The sequence below is a fragment of the Dreissena polymorpha genome, chromosome 2 (assembly GCF_020536995.1).
Source record: "Dreissena polymorpha isolate Duluth1 chromosome 2, UMN_Dpol_1.0, whole genome shotgun sequence".
NCBI lineage: Eukaryota > Metazoa > Mollusca > Bivalvia > Myida > Dreissenidae > Dreissena > Dreissena polymorpha.
Window position 1 is genome coordinate 154,793,180 of NC_068356.1, and position 20,787 is coordinate 154,813,966.

General features: G+C 34.9%; 1 protein-coding gene across 16 annotated transcripts in view; it reads right to left on the reverse strand.

The window, feature by feature from the left end:
• The window catches only part of LOC127869544 (hematopoietic lineage cell-specific protein-like), a 122,770-nt gene that overhangs the window by 84,010 nt on the left and 17,973 nt on the right, over positions 1–20,787 (reverse strand). For 5 of the 16 annotated variants that reach the window (XR_008044674.1, XR_008044673.1, XR_008044672.1 and 2 more), the window contains exons 8-11: positions 8,256–8,879; positions 5,754–5,947; positions 4,329–4,373; positions 237–356 (exon numbers count right to left, since the gene is read on the reverse strand). Coding sequence is in view for 10 of the 16 variants with exons in the window: in XM_052412196.1 (XP_052268156.1) it covers positions 276–356; positions 4,329–4,373; positions 5,754–5,947; positions 8,256–8,879 (944 nt within the window). In the remaining 6 variants the exon portion in view is untranslated. Of the gene's footprint in view, positions 1–236; positions 357–1,230; positions 1,361–4,328; positions 4,374–5,753; positions 5,948–8,255; positions 8,880–20,787 lie in introns of all 16 variants that reach the window. The other 11 variants (XM_052412189.1, XM_052412188.1, XM_052412193.1 and 8 more) reach the window with 5 other exon arrangements.

A 20,787-nucleotide genomic window follows, 5' to 3' on the forward strand; every position in this document is an offset into this window, starting at 1 on the left:
TTGAACTCAGATTTTAGTCAGAATATCTATAGAGGAAACTAAAGCGCGTGAAAAAAAACCTGGGGTCCATGACCTACTTGCAATATACTGGACATCGTGGAATAGTTGATCCCGATATAGCAGATCTGCAGTATATAGAGCTATAATATATTATATTATATATCCTAGTGTGATGATTGGATATTTCAAATCTAAACGAATATTTTTAACAAGTGTGTAAGCATGTATTGACTCACCATGTTTACCGTCATCAATGTTCTCTATGTCTTTGAGGTCTATGCTTTTCGTGGGTTTCTTGGTGAGGGGTGGGGATGGGAAGATCGGCTTCTTGCTGGGCACAGTCGGCTGCCTCTCCTCTGTCAGTGTCAGGAAAAACAAGCATATAATTACTGTAATATATATGGCCACAATGTCTGTGACTCTATAAAATATAACAAGCTAAAACTCTGATTAAATAAAAACAACACTTAAGAATGTATAAGAAAGTGTATTATAGTTTAAATAATTTCTTTCCATTGTATAGCACGCAACTTGATTGTGATGCAAATCATATTTTTTCCACACCTCTTTGTGAATGGGTCCAATTACATTTGTTTAACCAGAATGTTAAATTTAAATAGGTTTTCTTGTTACTCACATATTCTTTAAAGAGGTCTTTTCACAGATTTGGCATGTTTTGAAATATGTCATTAAATGCTTTATACTGATAAATTAAAACATTGGACCTAAAAATCTCCAGTTAAAACAACAACAAGAATAAAATTAAAAAAAGAAAAAAGTAAACCGCAACCGGGCTCGAACCACTGACCCCTGGAGTCCTGGAGTAAAGGTCTTCCGCTTAGACCACTCGGCCATCCTTGCTTATTTATGAGGAGATGTTTTTTACATTTTATATATGCAATCCTAGTTTCACAAAATATAATGACAACAACATAACTTTCCAAATCATTCAATCGTTTCGCAATGCAACACTTTATATTTTTCCGGTTTTCAAATAGTCAAAGATGCATATAATGGATATTTTAGAGAATGGTATATGTTCAATATTACTGTTTCCTCACAAATATCATAACTAAAACGAAAATTTGCGCATCTGAAACAACTTTTTTTTAATTTTGTCAATTTACCAAAACGTGAAAAGGCCCCTTTAAAACATAAATGATATTTGTTCTGGATCAATTTAAATAGCACATAATCATTCAATAAATAACACTATGTATTATGTTTCACCCTTCTCCGGTTCATGTTTGTCTTGCTCAGCAGATGTCACTGGCCCTGTATGTGGCAGCTTGGGAGGCCCTGGTTTAGACATAGCAGGCTGAGCAGGCTGGACAGTGGGATGGGGCTTCTTAGGCTTGGGCTGTAACAACAAGTTACGTGAACATCAGCAGATCCATCTAACACACAATGATGTTCATCCCTCAGAAAAACAGAAATATTATCAGTATATTTTTCCCCATTCAATATCGGGTCCGGTAATCAACCTCATTCCCCATTAAAAAAGTGTATGCTTTTCCCTTATGTGAGCTAAAAACTCCCAATGTTATTCATCCCCCCCCCGATTTTTTTTAAATCTCAATATTTTGTTCCTCTTCCATATATACAAATTCAATATTAGTAAATATAATACTGAAACACTAACTTATCTTGTATTCTCAATTTTGAAGCTTTTTTAGCAAAACAACAAAAACACTTATTTCCCAATTTTAGTGAAAACCCGCAAATTTTTCTAATTCAAAGGACCCTGCCCCATTCCCAAAATGCGGAAAAAACACACACTGTATCAACAATATAAAACCTTTCAAATAGAACACTTATAAACAAAGTACATTAGAAATATCCGAATTATAAGGATGTTTGAACAGATATTCAGATACATTTAATGAACAGGCATGCATTACTTGTACAGCATTTCCATGTGCATTGAAAGACCAAGTAGAATACAATAAAAAAACAAGCAAAAGCAAATTCGAATCGATATCCCCCGCGAATATGCTTCTGGACACTCATACCAAGTTTCAATGAAATCCACCAAAGCACTTCCAAGATATGGCTCTGGACACACAAAAAGCATATTTTCAAGATACAAAGGGCCAGAACTATGTTATTATCAGATGTTGTACAATGCCTTTGGTGTGCATCATCCTATTATATATATATATATATATATATATATATATATATATATATATATATATATATATATATATATATATATATATATATACTCATCCCAAGTTTCAATGAAATCCGCCAAAGCACTTCCAAGATATTGCTCCGGACGGCCGGACGGACAACGCCAAAACAATATCCCTCCGCCTATGGCGGGGTTAATAAGGTAGCTCAACGCAAATATGTGAAATATATGTAGCTTTTGTTAATGAAAAGGCTGCTAACTAATTAAAACGTTAACATATTTATATAACAAATAAATATGGATTTATATACTTTTTGCACAAATAAAAACATATTTTGTATAAATAACATTTGCAAATGCACTGTCAACCTTCTAAACTAATATATATGTTAAATAGTGATGAAGATTTCTATGGACTAACCTAGCGTCGGATTACTTATTTATTTTGGAATTTGTTCAAATAAACATATTCATAGTGCAAAACTCTTCTCTTTTGATTTCGATAGTCTTCTTAATCATACTATTTACCGTTAAATAGAGTAAGTTGAATGCAGTTAAGATATATGTACATTTAATTTGATATGTGCCGCTGAAAGTATAACTATAGCAATGCTTATGCTCACTGCCCAGTTGTACTGCAAACGTATCTTTGTTTCATTGATAATCATAACTTCATTTCTCAGCCAGAAGCTGACGATGAACACTTTTAAATCTGTCTCCTGGGTAGAACATATACTTGGATTTTTTTTGAGATTGCTACACATACTAATCTGTGACATCCCAGTCAATTGATTTCTCTATAACTTTACTATTGAAGACATGATGTTGACTATACCATATTATGCGTGCACCAAACAACATTATGAAAACGATAACTATACGGCGATCGGTTTCTTTTAAACTCATAAACCTTGATAGTTCATCTTTAACTCATGAAACTTTTTTAACTGCTTAACATGCAATGTCATAAAGTTTGGAACTGATGTGTAATTTACTAAGGTGTAATAGGTGAATGTATTGGTCAATCTACATTTAAGTGCTTGCACTTTTTTCTTAATCCACTTGCTGACCACTCAAATAAAATAACTGTGAATAATAATTTTTATGAGCATTTATATTTGTTTAAATGATAATATTTTTTTCCAAATAACAATTTTTATCCCCACACACCTTTTCCTGAAATGGTAAGAAAAATCCCTAAATTTTATATAAACAACGTTGAAGAAGAATTACGTTGTTTATCATACCTACAATTAAAGGAATTTAAATTTTCCATTTGCATGGTGTGTATAACAAGAAAACCCCTATTAGTATTTGTATGGCCAATACGAGGCCAAAAACTGTATCATGTATTTTCACCTTTTCTACTTAGATTGATAGCTTTCCTTTTCTACTTAGATTGACAGCTTTATTTGAAAACTATAAACGTGTCTGTAGAGTTTCGCTTTTGTGTGAAAACTCTTCTTATGTCGAAAATAAACAAAGCCTTTATGTGGATGTGTTGCAAGATTAGAATCTGAAGGACAAAATGACAAGAAAAAATATACTTGACCTTCCGTAAACAGTTGGGGCATAAAATGATCACAAAATCTGACAGAAAAGACTAACGTAGACAAATTTTTAAAATGATTCGACCAATATTTCATCAAACATAATTTTATTTATGATTTGTAGTATATCGGTTCATAATAATTGTTAACAAAGCGGAACATAATAATGCCTTTTTTTAATATTTAAAGTTGTCATTCTGAACCATACACCCAATTGAAGGTTTTCTTCTGACAAAAAAATATAATTTTTTAGAAGAGGAAACCTAATAAAGGTTTTTAAATGTAACAACTGTGACTGCTTATCACAGGTGGCCATGTTGGTGACACATTCAGGGTTTACAAGCAGTGAGGTTGGGTTTACAACATCAAGGCAGATAATGAACATGGTTGGGTTGACAACATCAAGGCAGATAATGAACATGGTTGGGTTGACAACATCAAGGCAGATAATTAGCATGGTTGGGTTGACAACATCAAGGCAGATAATTAACATGGTTGGGTTGACAGCATCAAGGCAGATAATGAACATGGTTAGGTTGACAACATCAAGGCAGATAATGAACATGGTTGGGTTGACAACATCAAGGCAGATAATGAACATGGTTGGGTTGACAACATCAAGGCAGATAATGAACACATACTTGAGGTGCTGGGGTAACCATGGGCCGTGAAGCTTTGTCTGACGGCTGAAACAATGAGGCCAACCATTGTAATGCAAAACACAAAGGTCCAGCCGAGGTCTTGGCGATGGAATATTTATAAATAAACATGCATGTATAAATATTGAAAGAATGCATTAATTTGATTGTATAAATACTACATAAGACAAAAGCTTTTGAAAACAGAAAATGATGCCTTTTCAGAAATTTAAGTTATTAAACGGCGCATTTCCTCGACTGATGCAAGGTTCTATTTATATATGCTTTGATGTCTAAACAGCAAACATTTGAATAAAAGCAGCATCTCAAATGACAGTTCTACAATGCAAGACAGAGCTCTTAAATGTACGAGCATTGAACAGACGGGCCAGAATAATCAACCTTGGGACGATTTCCATAATGGACAAATAAAGCATAACTATGTTAGTTCCTGCACATGTCATGCAGAGTGAATATGTATATTACATAATAAAATAATGATTGTATATTTGTATTAAATGCAATAGTGTACATTTATTGTGATTATACAGTAATAATTGTAATAATATAAAATCATGAAACAAGTTACCTAAAAAATAAGTGACTATCCTTTACTGAAAAAGTAGTATTAAATTGTACCACAGGACCAGAAAGTGAAATTCTGTCAAAGAAATACATGAGAGAGGCAATGTCAATTTTGTTCAAGTTACATTGGCTACACACCACAAACCCCAAGTCTTTTGTGTGCTACTTGAACCACTGTCTGTCTGTCTGTCTGTCTGTGTGTATGTGTGTCTGTCTGTGTGTCTGTGTGTCTGTCTGTGTGTCTGTCTGTGTGTCTGCCTGCCTGCCCGCCCGCCCGCCCGCACGCCCGCCCGCCCGCCCGCCCGCCCGCCCGCCCGCCCGTCCGTCCGTCCGTATATGTAGTTGCTACCCAATATCAGTAGAAGGACACATATAGTTTACTCGATACAAGCCTTTTCTGCGTTTCTTCTAATATCACATGTACATGTGTGGAACTTTGAACAATTATGCATTCGATACACAATACCACAACGTAAATGCTATTTTACAAGATAAATAAAACACACTTATAATCATTTAATGTACATTGATAATGTGCACACGCTGAACTCCAGTATTAAGTATTCAGTGATAAAAACAAAACCACAAATACCCATCCTGTTTTGGTTTTAATAATCTATTTTTACTTAAATATCAATCTAAAACAGTACTATTTCAGACAAGTTTAATACACACCACATGTAACTAAATGACATGAAAACTTTTATATTTACATAAAACCAAACACAAACAACACAATTATGAAATATGGAAATACAAAAATCCCTTCTCCATTTTCCTACCAATAGTTTAAACTGTGCATAATTGACACCTCAAAGCATGCGAGCAAATCTACAAACCCACCTCTTCCTTGATTAGCTCCACCAAGCTGCCGGGGAAGACTCCGACGCGACCGTTGAGATCACCGCGCCACCAGTCACTGTCCTCTAGACCCTTGTCCAGCACGTTGATTATCTCCCCCTCAGTGAGGGATAACTCATCCTCATTCTCCCCATCGTAGGAGTAACGCACAACCGCCTTCTCCACGGGCTTTGTGTCTGTAACATATTTTGTGATTGTAAATATGAGGCGTGATGCAGAGTAAAGTCTCCAGCCATTTGTTAGTAATAGAAGCAGTAAAGGATCACTGGAAATTAGTGATAAACTTAATAATTATGTTTATTGCAATATACCATTAATGGATAAGCGGGAACTAAGAACGATTACTTTGATCCACATTATCCATGTTAAGTTAACCATATCAAATTAGACAAAACAAGAGGACGAAGATGGCATAGTTCGCTCACCTTTTTCACACGGCCTTGTTCATTGCTTATTTGAAAATTCAGTACTCTAGAGCATATTAAATGGGTTCTTTTCTGTTTACTTTTGCAGTGTAACCATATGATTAATTCTGATTGAGTACTGTCCATTTGCATGTTTTTGCAAGGTAAACATTTGCAAGTTATGCTAATTATATGTGTTTACAAGGTTTTTGTTAGATTTGGACCTCGTGACCAAGATTTTGACCCCACATGACGCAATGTCAAACTTTACCTAGATTTCATCGAGAAAAACATACTGGTTTCATCATCATTATTTGACCAAAACTTTGGCCTCGAGAGTGTTTACACGTATTTTGTAAGATTAGACCCCATGACCTAGATTTTGTCTCCACCTTACCAAACGTCAAACTTGACCTAGATATTGTCCAGATAAACATCCTGGTCAAGTTTCAACATTATTGAACCAAAACTATGTCGTATGGACTGTTTACGAGGTTTTTGTAAGATTTGACCAGGTGACCTATATTTTGACCCCTCATGATAAAACATTAACATTTGCTTACAAAAATAAATATTTTGACCAAGATTCATCATATCTGAAACAAAATTGTGACCTCTAGAATGTTAACAAGGATTTTTTTATATTATCATGAACATTTTGACAATCAAAGGGCAATACTTCCGGCATTTAATATGCGCTTTTGCTCTTTATCAAACATGACTGAGATCTTGTGGCCGTAAAGCTTCTCAGCAACTTTGATAAAGAATGCTTAAGAAATGTAAATGCTTGTGTTAACGAACCAAATGTGAACGGACGGACAGACGACGGACAAATACCGATCCTTAAACCTCATCTGAGCAATCAGGTGAGCTAAAAGTGTTTTTTTACCGATCTGAGCCACTTTCCAAGTTGTCCGAGATATCAATAAAACCAATGTATTGACTAAGTTTCAAGATAATTAGGCAAAGCATGTTACAAGGTTTCTCGAAAGTCATATAAGGAAAACTGCCCACGCTCCTTGGCGGCCATGTTTTAAGACCGATCGGGACCATTTTTGAACACATCTGAGATATAAATAAAACTAATGTTTTCACAAAGTTTCATGATGATTGGGCAACAATGTGACTTCTAGAGTGTTCACAAGCTTTTGTACTATATAAATATATGGAAAATGCGCCACCAACCCCTGGCAGCCATGCTTTTCAACGGACCGAAACCATTTTTGAACTCAACTCTCGTATCTAGGAAAAAAAATATTCTGACCAAATTTCATGAAACTTGGGCCAAAAAATGTGACTTCTTGAGTGTTCACATGTTTTCACTATATACATATAGAGAACACTGCCCCGCCCACTGGCGACCATGTTCTTTACCTTTCGGGACCTTTTTCGAACTAGTTCAAGATATCAATAAAACAAATGTTTTGACCAAGTTTCATGATGATTGGGTAAAAAGTGTGACTTTTATAGTGTTCTCAAGGTTTCTTTTTAGCCAGATAAGGAAAACTGCCCCGCCCACTGGCGGCCATGTTTTTCAACGGACCGAAACCACTTTTGAACTCAACCAACATATCATTAAGACAAACATATTGACAAAGTTACACGAATATTGGGCATGAAATGTGACTTCTACATTGCTTACAAGGTTTTTCTTTTTTTTTGACTTAGTGACCCAGCATGATCCAGTTTCAAAATCGATCGAATTATTATTGGGACAAATCTTCTGACCCAGTTTCTTGAAGATCGGACAAGAAATGTGGCCTTTAGAGGGTTAACAAGGTTTCTCTATAGCCATAGAAGTAAAATTGCCCCGCCAACTAGCGGCCATGTTTTTTAACGGACCGGAACCATTTTTGAACTCAACCAGCATTGCATTAAGACAAACATTTTTACAAAGTAACATGAAGATAGGGCATGAAATGTGATTTCTACAGTGTAAACAATTTTTATAAACTTGTAAATACTTTCCAAATGAGAGAAATATTTTTGTTTTGTCACTTAACAATAACTTAATTCAAGATTTCCAAAAATTGTTTTGTGACCAGCAGCACAACCCACCGAGAATATAGCTGACATTTACCTTTCGACTGCAAGCCATCAAGGACTTTTGACTGCTTTTCAGCAGCCTCCTGCAACCAAGAAGGCTTTTCTTGTTCCTGTCTGTCCTTTTCAGCTTGACTCACAAACCCGGTTTTCCGCAGCACTGGAAGGTCAAATGTTCCCTTGGCCTCGGTAGCTGGTTTCACTTCTTTTTCTGGAGATGGTGTTGCCCGTTTTAGCACAGGCTTTTCGAACATACCGCTTGATATGTTGTCTGGTTTTTCTCTAGTATTGCCAGGTGATACAGCATATTTTAATGGAGGTTTTTCAAACGTGAACCCTGATACTGGTAAATCATCTGCTGAATCATTTCTTGTTTTTGTTTGTCGAAGACCAGGTTTATCAAATGCCTGGTCATTGTTAGGAGGAGCACTTGTGTTGGTGTTATCATTGTCATGTTCATCTGCAGTTGTTATTTTACGCTCAGTGCTTTTCAATGTAGGCGTCTCAAACAGGTGTTTAGGTGATTCATGACTCTGCTTTAAATCAGGCTTAGCAGCTTTCTTCAGAGGAACATTAAAGACTGGTTTCTCACTGTGATCAGACTCATATGACTTCCTTTCCGACTTTGGTGTGCTTCTCAAAGCTGGCTTGGTGAACACTCCTGAGAAAATAATACACAATTTATGCTAATGTTATGCCAGGCGGTTAATGCAAAGAAATTATCGTATATGTTGCATAATTCAATACGATGTGTAAAACACAAAGAACTGTTCATATAAATGTATTTATTTGATAACCACACCATTCTGAACAGACAGAATATACAGACACGACGCTCATAAGGGAGAATCTGTAACTATAAGAATCAAACTTCAAACTCTTAATGAATATTACTGAACTTATCCCTTCATACTCAATGTTTTGCTTGCATTTTACACTAAAATACTAGGATGTTGAAAAATAAAGTCTCAACAGCTACACATCAGTCATTCAATACAATAGATAAGGAAATGTCAATAAACACTACAGGATAAAACCACATATCAAAATACCCCCCCACAACCACATTTCAATAAACATGACAGGAATAACTACATAGCAACATAACAACCAATACAGATTATTTAGCAATATTTGTTTGGAATTAACTACTAATTGACATAAGTACAATCATGAGACATTGTCTGGTGGTTTACATTATAAATTTGGTAAAAAATGAATAAAAATCCAAAATTAAACATAAGCTAAATAAATATAAATTTGTGTGACTATATAACATAAACAAGAGGGCGAAGATGGCCCTAGTTCGCTCGCCTTTTTTACAAGGTCTTGTTAATTGCTTAGTTGAAAATTCAGTACTCTAGAGTATATTAGATTGATTCTCTTCTGTTTACTTTTGAAGTGTGAGCATATTATTAATTCTGATTGAGTACGGTCCATTTGCATGGTTCTTTTCCAATGCAAACATGTGCAAGTAATGCAAATCTACATGTGTTTACAAGGTTTTAGCAAGGTTTGGACCCCGTGACCAAGATTTTGACCCCACATGATCCAATGTCAAAGTTTGTCCAGATATCATCAGGAAAAACATCCTGGTTAAGTATCATCACAACTGGACCAAAACTATGGCCTCTCATGTGTTTACAAGGTTTTTGTAAGATAAGAACCCATGACAAAGATTTTGTCCCCACATTATCAAACGTCAAACTTGACCCAGATATTGTCCAGACAAACATACTGGTCAAGTTCAGTCATTATTGAACCAAACCTCTGGCGTATGGAATATTTACGAGGTATTTGTAAGATTTGACCTGGTGACCTATATTTGGACCCCCCCATGACCAAACATCAAACTTTGCTTACACAAATAAATATTATGACCAAGATTCGATAAATCTTATACAAAATTGTGACATCTAAAGTGTTTACAAGAATTTTGTATATTTTAATGAAAATTTTGACAATCTACGGACAATAATTCTGGCATTTGTTATATAATTTTGCTCAGTGTCAAACTTCACTGAGATCTTGTGGCCATATTGCCTCGCAGCAACTTTGGTAAAGAATGCTTGAGAAATGTAAATGCTTGAGTGTCTACGAACCAAATGTGGACGGACGGACAACGAACGAAGACCGATACTAAAACATTACCTTAGCAATCAGTTCAGCTAAACAGTGTGTTTTTCACCGAACTGAGCCATTTTCCAAATTGTCAGAGCTATCAATAAAACCAATGGCTTGACTTAGCTTCACGACAATTAGGCAAAACATGTGACTTTTAATGTTTACAAGGTTTCTCTATAGTCATATAAGGAAAACTGCCCCATCCCACTCCTGGCGGCCATGTCTTAAGATCGATCGGGACCATTTTCGAACTCATCTGAGATATAAATAAAGGTTCATGATGATTGGGAAGATAATGTGACTTCTAGAGTGTTCTTTATTATATTAATATAAGGACAATGCGCCACCGACCACTGGCAGCCATGTTTTTCAACGGACCGGAACCATTTTCAAACTCAACTATCGTATCTAGTAAAAAAATGTTTTGACCAAATTTCATGAAAATGGGGCCAAAAATGTAACGTTAAGAGTGTTCACATCTTTTTACTATATACATTTAGAGAAAAAAGCCCCGCCCACTGGCGGCCATGTTTTTCACCGATCTGGACCATTTTCGAACTCGTCCGAGATATCAATAAAACCAAAGTTTTGATCAAGTTACATGATGATTGAGCACAAAGTATGTGACTTATTGACTGTTTACTAGCTTTTTTTACAATATAAATATAAGGAAAACTGCCCCTTCTCCCTGGAAGCCATGTTTTTTAACGGACCGGAACCATTTTCGAACTTAACTCACGTATCTAGGAAACAAATGTTCTGACCAAAGTCATGAAGATTGGACCAAAAATGTTACTTTTAGAGTGTTCATATGTGTTCACTATATACATATAGAGAAAACTGCCCCATCCCCTGGTGGCCATGTTTTTTCACCGATCCGGGCGATTTTCGAACTCGTCCGAGATATCAATAAAATCAATGTTTTTACCAAGTTTCATGATGATTAGGCAAACATTTTGACTGCAAGAGTGTTCACAAGGTTCCCCTTTAGCCAAATAAGGAAAATTGCCTCGCCCACTTGCGGCCACGTTTTTCAACGGACCAGAAACACTTTTGAACTTAACAAACAAATCATTAAGCAAAACATTTTGACAAAGTAACATGACGATTGGGCATGAAATGTAACTTCCATAGTGCTTACAAGGTTTTCTTTATTTGACCTAGTGACCTAGTTTTTGACCCAGCATGACCCAGTTTCGAACTCGATCGAGTTATTACTGGGAAATATCTTCTGACCAAGTTTCATGATGATCGGGCAAGAAATGTGAACTCTAGAGTGTTAACAAAATTTCTCTATAGCCAAATAAGAAAAACTGCCCCATCCACTGGCGGCCATGTTTTTCATTGGACCGAAACCACTTTTGAACTCAACCATCAAATCATTAAGACAAACATTTTGAAAAAGTTACATGACGATTGGGCATGATATGTGACTTCTACAGTGCTTACAATATTTTCATTTCGTTGACCCAGTGACCTAGTTTTTGACCCAGCAAGACTCAGTTTCGAACGCGATCGAGGTATCATTGAGAAAATCTTCTGATCAAGTTTCATGAAGATCGGGCAAGAAATGTGGCCTCTAGAGTGTTTACAAACCAAATGTGGACGACGGACGACGGACAAAGAGCGATCCCAATAGCTCAACTGAGCAATCAGGTAAGCTAAAATATTAGACATTTACACAATAGTGTCAAATAATACCGTCCGATGCCGCATGTAGTTACATATTGCATGATGTTATACAAATTCCAAAATGATCAAGAGCTGTCCAAAGACATTATTTTTTTATTAGTTTGTTTTTGTTTATTTTCATGCCGTTTTCATCAGTAGTTCAGTTATTATAACTGCTGTCAGTTACCCAATTTACCTTGTTTTCTTTGTAAACTGGTTAGTCAGTAACTGACTCTGCTTAAATCTGAGGTAGAAAATGCCATAGAAAGAATGTTGTGACAAGTTGTCACAGTAATGTGAGATGCTACGTGCAGTTTACCCAAACCACATCATTATATAGACGCCTACATTCGGGAGAGTAGAATTGCTCGGACTAATTACTAAACAGTCAAGCTGAAAGCGGGTATGCACAATTTTTATATGTGTTAAATTGTAATATATTGATAAAAATATGTTTTAAAAACTCAAAATAGGCAAGAAAAATTATACATTGAAGACGAATTTCATGAACGGCAGCAATGACAAGTTAGCGATTGTGACGAAGATATTTCATACATATTTTTGTACAATAATCGAAGTATTCGTCTTTTTATTAGGATCGGAGTAACTGTTCGTGTATCGTATGAATAGATATCGTTGCGGGTGATTAAAATGATCCGTAAAACTTAATTTAGATTCACATCGCACATGCATGATATACATGCTGGTGAAATTGACTTTACAGACATTTTCGATTTCGGAACTAAATATCTGACTTATTTCGCAGTTTTCGATACATGTTCTTCTTAACTTTTATTTTAATTTATATTGAAATATATGTTAAATAAGTTGTTTACATATTTTATATGAATTCATAAATATTTGACAAAATTGTGCATATCCGCTTTAAAAGACGCATAACTTTTGCAATTACTCACGTTGGACAATACAAAATAGATCAATCTTTATCCACAATTAGAAATGTAGATGCGTTCTTTTAAAAGTGAAGTACTTTAATAATGGTTACAGCTTTTTCTTTCTATTGAGTCAAGGCTCACACTGCCATATGCCGTAGATATAGTTATTTGGTAATAAATATTTCAATTTGTCAAATCAAGCGGAAAAAACAGATTTTCATTTATTCCTTGCAAAACGAATAGCATGAGTAAAATAGACTGAAGAACAGAGTCGGTATGCACGCATCTCAAACAAATACAAGATAAGTATTGATGCAAAGCATCAAAGGGCGTCGGGAATTTCAGTGTAAAAGGCATTATCTATGATGTTGTGTTATAACCCCAAAATAACCATTATCTATGATTTTGTGTTGTAACCCCCAAATATTTCATAGTTCATTTTATTTACATTGGTTTCCCTTTTTTTACTGGCATTCGTGTGCAGTTTTCATTAATGGAAAATAACTGTGTAGGTTTTAAAAACTCTGTTTCATCTTGTAAGCGTAATTTCATATTTTCTCAACTTCAAGGGGAGATGATTCTGAACTTATTCTTACATTGCTCATTTACGAAAGGGGTTAAGGAGTTTTTGCTATGAAAACACTGTAAAAGTTTTCATGTGTTTATGAACACCCCCACCCCCACCCTCTCATACATAAATTTCATGGGCATAATAAAAACAAAAAATGGTTACAGTTAAAAAGCATATTAAACAGAAAGTTAGCATAGAACATAAATAAAATAATTTGATTCTACTGGGGCTCGAACCATGGGTCTCTCACATGTAAAGCGAGCGTGTAACCACTTCACTACGGAACCGCTTGAAAAATCATCTTCTAACTAAGATATTAATAAGCCATTAATAGTCGGTTTAAATGTAAACCCGGAAGTTTAAACGCTGAATAGTGAGCGGGGTTAAAGGTCCATACCAAAGGGTCCATACCACTGGCAAGATACGGGTCAGGCCTGCGGCCTTCTATATGTGGCTCTTAAAACAACCTGTATGAGGACTTGATAGCAATGAGACTGGGGTGCTGTGATGGTGCTCCTCATTGATAAGCAGCTGCTTCCTTTATCAAGACTCATTATTACAATAAATAATACGTTTCGCGCTTCGCGGTCTATAGCGCCTTTATTAGTAATTAGGCGGTTGCTAGGATAGTGGAACAAAGAAGGTTTTAATGTGTTGACTACCCCCCCCCACTCTCTCACAATTATATTTCATGGGCATACTAAAAACAAAAAAATGGTTACAATAAAACAGCATATTTATTTGAACTAAAATGTCTACAGCAAAACAAAAAGTTAACATAGAACACAAATAACATAATTTGATTCTACTTGGGCTCGAACCTTGAACCCTCTCACATGTGAAGCGAGCGTGTAACCACTGCACTACGGAACCGCTTGAAAAATCACCTTCTAACTAAGATAATAAGGTAGTGGGAGCCTAATGGGTACTTTTTCAGAAACACTCTTTGTTATTATTTCCACATAGGAAATTGTATATCACAACTAATTGCAAAATTTTAGAACTTTTTACCCGCCGGTTAACTTTTTATAATTGGTTGAATACACCTACCCTTGACTCGGTTGGGCGTTTTCTATGGATGTACCCTATATCCAAAATATATAGTTTTGTGTAATGGGATATACATATATTTTGACAAATAACTTAATAAACGTACTCGGACTGATTTTGTTAGTAGATACAGATTTAAAAAGTGCCATTGAAAGAGAATTGTGCCTTTAATGCCCAATAATATATGCACGTATCTGGATAAAATGGTAAAAACGACAACAAATGGTTCAGTGACAAGAAACTTAAAATACGTTTTATGTCACTTGTAGTGTGATGAAATGCATATATTGTACATATTTATTTAACACAACATATTTTCCACACACTGAATGAATTTCAGAAAGTTTTACCGTTCCTATCTCCTACAGCTATAAACCATGACATGTGAAGAAATTTAGCTAACTTTGAATACTTAATATTGATATAATAATACATTAACAAGTGCACCGCATAACGGGTGCAACGCTCGGCTGCGAAAGCTTGTCAGAATTTGTTAGATGTCACAGTGACTTTTGACCAAGTGACCCAAAATGGGTGTGGCGTGTAGAACTCATCAATGTGCATCTGCATATGAAGTTTCAAAGTTGTAGGTGGAAGTACTTTGATGTTAATGGCAAAGTTAAAGTTTTATATTAGAGGTCACAGTAACCTTGACCTTTGACCCAGTGACCAAAAATGGGTGTGATTTGTAGAACTTATCAAGGTGCATGAACATATGAAGTTTCAAAGTTGTAGGTGGAAGCACTATGATGTTAGAGGCAAAGTTAAAGTTTTATATTAGAGGTCACAGTGACCATGACCTTTGACCTAGTGACCAAAAAATGGGTGTGGCGTGTAGAACTCATCAAGGTGCATGTGCATATGAAGTTTTAAAGTTGTAGGTGGAAGCACTTTAATTTGAGAGCCAATGTAAAGGTTTTAGCACGACGGCGGACGTCGGACGACGAAGAGACTATGACAATACCTCGGAGTTTTCTCCGAAAACAGCCGAGCTAATAATACAATCTTAAGGTCACTTTAAGTCAAAAGGCAACAAATGAATACAGACGCAGTTCACCACAAAATTTCAAAGTTGTCCCAATATTACGTAGCATAAAGATGTATAAGTAATCATCTTTCTTAAAACATGTAGCACAATAATATACAACTTATATTTTAATAAAAACAGCCAGATTAATGACAACTAGATGTACATAATATAGTATAAGTATAGAGCCATTGCGTGATTTTGACTGGCCGCGTGTCATTTGAAAGCCATATTATCTCGTTCCGTCACTTTTCGTCACTGAAAAACTGACCAATTTTAGGGACCACTTCAGATAAAATATTTTTTTGCGTTTGTAACTTTTGGTAGTCCCTCATTGTTTTAGCAATGAAAGTCATCCTCTCCGGAACTAGAAAATATGGCCTTCAAATGACAAAAGGCCAGTCCATATCCCGCAATGTTTTCAGCTGTTGGTCACTTAAGAGTTCCTCTATGTAACAGCACGTCTAACAATCTAATGTTCTTTGCCTTTAAGGCTTTTCATGACTAAAACAAACTGAATTATGGATTGCAGTAACAGTAAAGATGTGTGTTTTAAGCAAAGATCCCAGTGCTTCAACATCATCAGGAGCACTGTGGGCGTTGCAGGTTGCCTGGAGAACACGTTCACTAGATCTTCCTGTTTGTGAGACTGTCCAGGATACGAATTTTGAAAACCGGCAAGGAGTCAACAAAACTGCTTACACAATTACAAAACCTTTCAAAACAGTGTGTGTTCGGCAATGCACTAACCAAAACCGGAAAATCAAACCTGCGCCCATTATGAGCAACAAAAATGGCTCTGGGAATCTTTGCAAGCCACATCATACAATCATGTAGAGAAGTTTTAATTGATACACTATCAACACTTTCACCATTTACACGCATTATGCCATGATCATCAAGAGAGATTCCAATCACTTGCTGAGCTTCGGAAGAAATTGGCACTGTTGTCTTCACATATGTCGAGAACCCCGTCTTCAAATGCACAGCAGCAATCTTAGTAATATCAGGCATTACTGTACCTCTAACTGAAATACAAAATTAAATTCACACAATGCTTATTTTATGAATTTTATAATTACCCTTTAAGTTTAATTCTGACGCCTTATATGATCGTTGGTTATGAGAAAAATCAATTTTCATCACAACAAGCACATATTGACAAGTTGTTGAACTCAAATTATCGCTTGTGAAAAGAATTCACCATTTATATGAATAGCTCAGAATTTTAATATACCTATGCTCCTAACATGAATGAGCAATCAATTGGATTTGACAACACAACTGCGAAACTAAATTTGAAACTGAATATGATGGAATGTTTCCTTATATATTACACGATAATCAAATATTCACTGGGAATGACGCTTGGAATTTTTAGGGGTCCGAAAATTTGTAAGAAGTCCAAAGATCAATGGCAATTGTACAATGATTAAACATTGATAGAAATGGCAGGTTGAAAAATGAAGACATGCATACCTGTTCCAAGCTTGGTATTTACGTCGAAGCATGGCATTCCCCTGATCGTGAGATGGTGCTGCTTTCCATAAGCAACACGGTTGACTAACAATGTTATATATTGTCAAAGGAATGGGACACAGCTTACAAAACTGACCATACTGTAGCAGTATGCAAAACCTCCAGCTCAACGAGTCAATCAATCTTGTTCAGTCCCCCTACCCACTTCTACTTCCTCTTTTCACGCCATTTAGCAAATGCGAATAGCTTTTACATGAGTCATTTTCACACAAATCGCCATCGCAGAGCTCGGTAAATGAATAATTGTTATCGAAAACAACGTTGTCGATCGGTGTTTGCTTCTTTTTCGATTTTGCAAATCGCTCGCTTTTATTTCGCATTTTCATTTTGCTAAGAAAATGTCAACAACCGTGACGTCATGTACACACATATTTTATGAAACGAATTAATTTAACTTATATTTGTATTGTATAGTTATTAAATCTTAAAGAGATACGTAAATTTAACTATTAAATATAAAAATATATATATTTATTTCTTGTATTTAGTATAATTTCCGGACTTTACCATAGATATCGCTTATAGCCGAAACGCTTTCCGAATACGGCGATATCGACCGACTATTCCCGATCTCATTAGGCACATAATGCCTTAATAAGTGGCTGTAGTGTAATAGTTATCAATAAAGCATTAAACCGTGTAATCGCTGTCATCTTGTAAAATTAAAGAAAATACGCGTTAACCAAAACTCGAACAGAAAAAGTCTGCGATATTGTTAGAAAAACCACAAAATAAATATATTTTGATTATGTTTTGTTTTTATGCAAAACATAATGGTTTCGCGTATTTACCCAGTCCCTGTGATCTTTCAACTGTGATCAGTTATTAATTAAAACAATCAGCTTTGCATTATTGGCAATAAATGTTGTAATAAATGTAATAGGCACAAATGCAGTACTTATTTACACTAATTTACACAAACAATCACCACTATGCAAGATATTCTTAAAACAAAAATATAAACATTGATCCGTAAAATAACTTCTCCTCCCATAAGCGAAAACAAAAACGCATTACATACCAATCGCCGCACTCCAGTGCGACGCCAATTATTGGTAAAATATTCATAAGATCTGCCATATAAAGCCATAGCTCCTTCCAGTTATGGAGTGTACCAGGAAGAAATGTATTATCCAACTCTTCTGGATGCTTTTACAAAGCTAATGGGTTTGTTATGTCTGATGCTATCACTGTGATCCATATCAAACCTTTGTCACACTTGATAATCAATTGCAATTATCAAGTAAGCTAATTATTACAGTTTTTTTGGAAACATTTAAATCAGAATATTTGTGGCATAAATTAAACAAAGGACACCTGTGGGAAACCAATTGTAAGTTTATGTGACACATCTTTTTTGCATAACAGTATGACGCAACACAGATTGTTTTGTATCCAGTTGTATTGAATCTTATTTAAAATTAAATTGTTCATTCGTTATAATTTTTTGTGAACAATGCCTGAATCATGCATAAAAGATTAGCTGCTTTGTGAATGTTATTTTGGAAAATCCCCATCCCATAGTTTACTGTACACTTCACAAGGGAAATTATTTGTGTGTTTATGAAATAATTCAACACATTCATTCTCAATATGTGTGGCCATGTATATGCATGTTAACGCAGATGACACGATGGCACGCTTCATGGCAATATATGAGCACATGTTTTGTGTTCGTTTTTATGAAAAGTATTATTATATTATAAATAAATACAAATGGCATATCTTTCCTTACACATTACGAGAATGCGCTGCATACGCATTGAAAACTATGATTTAAGAATGGCTACAAAATGGCTCTAAATTTGCAAAAGTGGTGACAACATTATATAGATGGTGGAAATGGGTGTCGAAAGAAAGTTTTAGCCCAGTGAAAGCCTAATCCATGAGGCCAAACAGGGAAAAACCTAAACAGAAACAATACCATATTTATTATTTTTTGGGGCACGATTTCTTTTCCTGAACGGTAATTTTTTCGTTCATTCACCAAAAAAAATTCATTATTACACAATACAAGTTTTAAAATCACTTTATTTTCATCATTTTATATAATTTTCTTATGAAGGTAGATTTATATAAGTTATTATCTGAACAAAAAAGATTTATGTAAAAGTTTATCCAAATTGTGATGATCTTTAGTGTCCAAAAAGTTTTGAAAAACATAAATAATAAAACTTCACATAAACATGAAAAATGAAAAAAAAAAACACTTAATGTATTGTAAAAGGTATAGCTTGTATATGATGAATTTGTGTGGTATGCCATTCTGACTGTACACATATTCACACTGTACCCATATTAACATTAAAATCGCAACACAAACTTAACAATCTTTCCAAGTATACTGCAGTCACACAAATTAGTTCTTATTTCATTCTTGATGCCAATTTTTCGCCAAAATAATAAGCAATAAACAACCATCCCCACGTGCATGATAAAACAAGAGGGCCATGGTGGCCCTGGGTCGCTCGCCTGAGTAGAAGTCATTTAAAGCAAGGGTTGTTAAGGTTGTGTTGTGAAAAGAAATGGTTTGTTGTTTTGGCCGATATATAAATATTTGCGTTATAAGGAGATTTGTGTGTATGTTTATGCTTTTTACAAAAAACCTTTGCTTTCCATTGCAACAAATGTTTATTTTGCATAAAAGTGGTACGAGGACAGTCATCACTTTGTTCACAAATTGTAGTGAATCTTAGAGATTATTATATAAGCATATCAGCATCTAAGATGTTATACGTGATGACTTATTTTTGCAATATAACGAAAACAACTATAATTTTTCAATAAATTGAGTGTTCATATTTATAGTTTTTGCATAATTAAATACAATATGTTGAATTGTTATCGTATATCAAAGTATATACTCTGTCAGTGTCAGGAACAACAAACATATAATAACTGTAATATTGATGGCCACAATGTCTGTCATTCTATAAAATATAAATAGCTAAACTCTGATTAAATTTTAAAAAACTTAAGAATGTATAAGAAAGTTTATTAAAGTTTAAATAATATATTTTTATTGTATATCACGCAACCTAATTATGATGCAATGCACATTTTCCCTACCTCTTTGCGAATGGGTCCAACACAATTTTTGTACCAAAATTTCTAAATTTAGTAGGTTTTCTTGCTTCTCACAAATACTTTAAAGGGGCCTTTTACAGATTCTGACATGTATTGAAGTTTGTATTAAATGCTTAATATTGATAAATTTAAACATTGAACCTCAAATCTCCAGTAAAAAAAACAAAAGAATACAATTAAAAATAGAAAAAAGTAACCCTCAACCGGGCTCGAACCACTGACCCCTGGAGTCCTGGTGTGGAAGCCTTACGCTTAGACTACTCGGCCACCCGTGCATATGCATGAGGAGATGTATTTTTTCATTTTATATAAGCAATCCTCGTAGTTTCACAACATATTACGACAACAACAAAACTTTCCAAATTATTCAATCATTTCGCGTTACAACGCTTTCTAATTTTCAGGTTTACAAATCGTCAAAAGATGCATATACTGAATATTTTAGAGCATGGTAAATGTTCAGTATTACTGTTTCCTCACAAATATCATAACTAAAACGAAAATTGGCGAATCTGAAACAACTTTTTTTTTTAATTTGTCAATTTACCAAAACGCGAAAAAGGCCCCTTTAAACTTAAAAATAAATTGTTGTAACATTATATTT